The following is a 5,314-nucleotide window of genomic DNA, read 5'->3' as shown; positions in this document are numbered from 1 at the left end:
TAAATGAAACCCATAACAACAGTTATTCGATTTTCTTCAATTCCAAAATAATGAAAATCTCTTCTTCACTTCCAAAATCGATAAGGTTATTTTTTTCATCCAAAATACGCACTGTAATGTTGTGAATCAATTGACGACCTTCTGGACTGACAGGCATATATATAATACTGTGTGGTTCTTTAGTAAGATTGTAGCCAGGTTCAACATCAATATCGAATGAGAAAAGAATGTGAGATTCTTCACCATTTATATATGAACCAGATATTATATTGCAATCTAAGCGGATAAGTCTCACAGTTGTAATGTTTATTGGTAATGATGATTCATGTATCTGATTTGGTTGAAATATTCCATGAGCGAACCCCATCATTTCTGCTATAGAATTTGGATGTGTTAGATCAATTTCATATTTGGATCGCATTTCACATTTGAATGTATTATTATTGGCGTGTAGATAGAAAATATCATCTGCAACGACATCATTTGGTTTTTTATCATGAAACAATCTGAACATGATATGTTTTTGTATGACGGCATTGATCTCTTCTATTTCGAAAGCACCATATGGAATTTCAATTGTCAACTTTTGGGGTATCGATGAGTTGTCATTACTGATTCTAAAACTAACTAAGTTATTAGCTTCAGTTATATTATTGATTGTATTGCATCCATAGAATCCCAAAAGTCCTAATCCATAACGACTGTTCCGCACTCAAGACACTTGTCCCGACAGCTTGTAGCTCGAACTTTCGTGACATGACTGATGAATATTTTGAAACACATTTCAATTTATTATTGTACACAGCAACAGCACATTTGAGACAATTTACACTTTTTGGAAGGTGTTGTATTATAATAAGTATCATTTTTATTGATACCAATATTCACATCCTCTATATTACAAATACAACACATAGATTTTCGAGGTATAGGACCATCATTAACATCCGAATCTGAATTTTGATCGTGGTGGTGCTCATAACAATATCTATGTTTCATTATATCGATGTCATCTTGCAGATGCTTAGGCAACTTTTCCCAAACATATGCAATCTCATGTGCAACACATGCAAGTATCACTTCCTTAGGCATATTTGCAAGCATCACTTTATCCATTTTTTTCAAGGTACCATATTTTGAAAACATTCTAAGTGAAAACCCCATTCCCTTGATAGCCTCCCGATCCAGTTTTGATGTTGAATCCATTTTTATTTGGAAAATTATTTAGAGAGAAACTGCAAGCACAAGTGACCACAGAGAACTGTATTAAATTTCTGTTGTCGATCATAGTTATATTTGATTTTTACATTCGAACATTTTCGAAAGAATCGAGTCAATTCCAATGGTGGGGGTAGATCTCCAAAACTATCGAAATATGTGACTTCTTTCCCACATTTTTTATATGCCACCCAATGTGTTCCTGGTCCGCTTATTCCATCTAAATTAACAATAGCTGTCTCGTGTTGTTTTGGACCTGAAGATGGTAATCTATCACGCATAAAAACACCACGAAAATGTGGAATTTTCATTTTTTGTGCATAATAACTGAGATCGAGATCAGTAAGAGGCCTCTGAGGTAGGGGTTCAATCAGCAATAATGCAGAAATAGTGGAACCCTCCGACGCTAAGCCTAATTCTGTTTTCATTTTCGATGATGTGATATGTGAAAAGCAAGATATTATTAGATCATATTTCTGTATGGGACGTCATAAGGATGTTGATTGTTTTTATCTAGCACAGACATATTCACGGGTACCCAAACAGTTAGTGCGTGACAATACCAATTTCATTATAATGTTCAAACAAGATGAGACGAATTTACATCACATTTATTCAGATCATGTTTCACCCGATGTAACATTCAAACAATTCCAATTGATGTGTGTTAAATGCTGGGAGGATCAATATGGATTTCTAGTAATTGATAAGGATAGAAAAATAGATGAAGGTAGATATCGCAAAGGATTCGATAGTTTTATATACCCATGATCTTGTTTTTGAAACTTATTCGATCACTGAATATTGTAGAGGTCACTTCATCAACGAATTGAGCTATAATTTAAAAAGGGCATTATGAATACAAAAAACGATTCTGAACATAAAAACAATGAAATGAATTTGAAACGTCAACTAGTAGAGACAACAGAAGCTGTCAGACAGAAATTCAACTCTATCAAGAATGATAATATTGAAAATCGTTCGACACTTGAAAGATTGTATGAGCCCATAATGAAACCATTGAATGTTTTATCATCAAACGCTACTTCTAAATCAGCAGTGTTATCACCAAATCGTGGATCTGTTCAATCTACTTCAAATTATCCCATGAGTACTCCAATAGGAAGAAAACAATCTTTTGATGGTGTATCATCTGTGAATAGTGACACGAGCACACTTCAAGACGATATGAGAACAACTCTATTCGAAACACCATCATCGTCCCACATCGATTCCTCGGATCCTGACATCTCACCTGTTATGAATGAAAGTGGTGAAGATGTTTTGATGAAACATTTGAATAATGTAAAATCTAGAAATCCAGCATATGATGAAATATTTGGCGTACGTATGGATCCAATTACACAAAAGCTGAAAATGGGAAGTCTAGTGGTACATTTCAAAGATGGAAACATTTCATTTTGGGATGCTAATAAAGTGAAAAAATATGAATGCGCAGGTAGTCCAGAATTATATGATATGATTTTTTTGAAGAATCCACAAGATGTTGATAATGAAGAAACTCGTCAAGTATATTCCAAAATATTGAAAATAACGAATGCTCCATATAAACAATATCATCTGAAGAATGGTTTTAAAAATACAAATTCTAAAAAATTTCGTGAAGTTATCAAACCACTATAAGACTCACGACAATATCCAATAAGGAGTAGAAGTAAAATTGGTGGAGCACTCAAACGAGTGAAAATGGAGAAAACATATAATTCTAAACCTGCGAATTATGTGTACTGGAATCCACCGAAAGAGTTAGTTGCTCGCCTACGACTATTGGTAGCTTCAAAGTCAGCTGGACATACCGGACATGATAATGAAATAATTTCAATAATTGAAGAATTACGTGAAGAAGGTATAATATATTAATATATATCCACAAGTAATGATTACTGTCACATCATCATTCAATGCAGTAACATTATCACTTTTTTTCTCTTTAATCATATTGAAATAGAATGACTAATGAAGTAAGTGATATCAAACGACAAGTTGTTAATGAATTACATAGACCTGCAAGACGTAATTTTCGTAGAAGAATAACTACCATCAAAGGTTTTGCAGATCTATGGCAAATAGATCTAGCTGAACTACAACCTTATGCAAAAAGTAATGAAGGATACAGACATATACTTGTAGTAATTGATTGTTACTCAAAATATCTATGGACTGTGCCAGTTAAAGATAAAACAGGTAGTACAATAACTAATGCAATGAAATATGTACTGAAGAAAGCCAAATTTTCCCCTTAACATATACAAAGCGATCAAGGGAAAGAATTTTTAATAGAAGCTTCTCATCTCTCATGCGAGAATATAATATCAATCATTATTCAACATTCAGCACAAAGAAGGCAGCTATAGCAGAAAGAGTGATTCGTACAATAAAGGCATGGCTCTACAAGGAATTTTCGATGAGAGGTCACCACAAATGGCTTGATATTCTTCCAATTATAACTAGTAGATATAATAATAAAGTTCATCGTACAATAGGTATGGCACCCATCAATGTTGATTCAATAACAAAATTGAAATTCAAGGGTATCAATGGAATTGGAGGAAGACAAAGTAAACCCAAATTCCAATTGAATGATATTGTACGTATAAGTAAATATAAAAATATTTTTGAAAAGTCTTACACTGCGAATTTTACCACGGAGCTATTCAAGATTGTTAAAATTAATAAAACCATCCCAACGACTTATAATCTTGAAGATATGAATGAACAGCCGATTAGAGGATGTTTTTACGAAGAAGAGTTATTACGAACCGAGAATCCTGACGTATATCTGATTGAGAAGGTGTTGAAGAGAAGAAAAAATAAAGTATATGTAAAGTGGTTAGGTCTTCCTAGCGAACAAAATTCTTGGATTGATGAATCAAATATGGTTTGAATGTATCTAATAGTGACTTTTATGAATAAAGTAATATTAAAGTTCATTATTGTTTTCATTTCAATTATAAGTATGTGAATTGAAAAATATTGCAGCGGTAAACATTGCCCCAGCCATTCGCAATGTTCTGTGTATACCAAACCAAATTAATTGTATACTCCATTCCCGCTTATATTTTTCAACTCACGATATTGAAAACACATTATCATTCCCAAAACTAATCGCCGTCACTTTGAAATGCAGTATCCAACTCTTTTTGCCAATTATCTCTCACTGATAATGCCGTCTCATAAAGCTTAGTCGACTCCTCAAGCTCAGCCTGAGCTTGCATTCTCGAACGTTGATGGAATTGCTTATCTTTACCAATTTTTGAACGGAGTTCATCAGCATCTTTAGACATTCTAGCCAATTCAACCTTCGCTAATGCAATCTTGGCATCTAATGCTTCAAGAGTTTTATTATCAGCATTAATAGCTCGCTCACTCTTTTCAAGTTCAGCAATAGTCATCTGTGCCTTCACAAGACGGCATTTTGCTTTCCTTTTCATTTCCCCAAACCGATGGAGGGGACTGAAAGAAGATAGCCGTTCAGCTTTCAAATCACTCTTCATTTCTTTAGGAGTACCTTTTGGCTTCCTCTTCGATCTGTCACTTTTCGTTGCGGGTTTTTTCTGTCGCACAACACTTTTGGATTCTTTCTTTTCTTTAAAGTCAGTGACAATCGATGAAGATGCCTTAGTAACCTTCTTCTTGATTGTTCTAGATTTCTTATCAACACCAAGAGGAAGGGTAGATGAAGAGTGTTTGAGTGATGATAATTGCGAAACGATCGGATTTTCAATAATAATTTGCTCATTTGGTTCTGGCACATCTGCAAAGTTAACGAAGTCGTTAATATCAAAATCATTTATCGAATCTTGACTCGATAAATGTAATACTGGAATATTTTCAAAATCAGTCTGATCGATATCAACAAGTGGTGAACCATCTTCAGCAATCAATAGCGGCATAGAGCTCATGATTATTAAGGTCTGAGGAATGATATGTGATAGCAATAGAATGTGGATAGGAAAGGTGATGATGTTACTGAGACCTCACCATTTATAGGAGAAAATAAACTAGCGCATGCGCTCTTTCATCAACTGGCACATGCGCTCTCTCACTAAACTATTCACGCATGTAACAATCTTTG

At 34.1% G+C, this 5,314-nt stretch overlaps 1 protein-coding gene across 1 annotated transcript; it reads right to left on the bottom strand.

Annotated features, from left to right (window-relative positions):
- Positions 1-3,773: 3,773 nt before the first annotated feature.
- LOC141483535 (uncharacterized) lies at positions 3,774-5,314 on the bottom strand. The gene has a single exon (XM_074178211.1). The coding sequence runs from the start codon at positions 5,139-5,141 to the stop codon at positions 4,341-4,343; it is 801 nt and encodes a 266-aa protein (XP_074034312.1). The 5' UTR covers positions 5,142-5,314; the 3' UTR covers positions 3,774-4,340.

This window comes from Leptinotarsa decemlineata, unplaced genomic scaffold (genome assembly GCF_025532065.1).
Source record: "Leptinotarsa decemlineata unplaced genomic scaffold, Ldec_3_MD MMD2_tig00003736_RagTag_RagTag, whole genome shotgun sequence".
Classification (NCBI taxonomy): domain Eukaryota; kingdom Metazoa; phylum Arthropoda; class Insecta; order Coleoptera; family Chrysomelidae; genus Leptinotarsa; species Leptinotarsa decemlineata.
Note: the sequence above shows the minus strand (reverse complement) of the source record. Positions and strands in the feature narration are given on the sequence as shown.

Bases quoted from the DNA above. Each gene is read 5' to 3' on its own strand.
- LOC141483535 (XM_074178211.1), bottom strand. From the start codon at position 5,141: ATGAGCTCTATGCCGCTATTGATTGCTGAAGATGGTTCACCACTTGTT.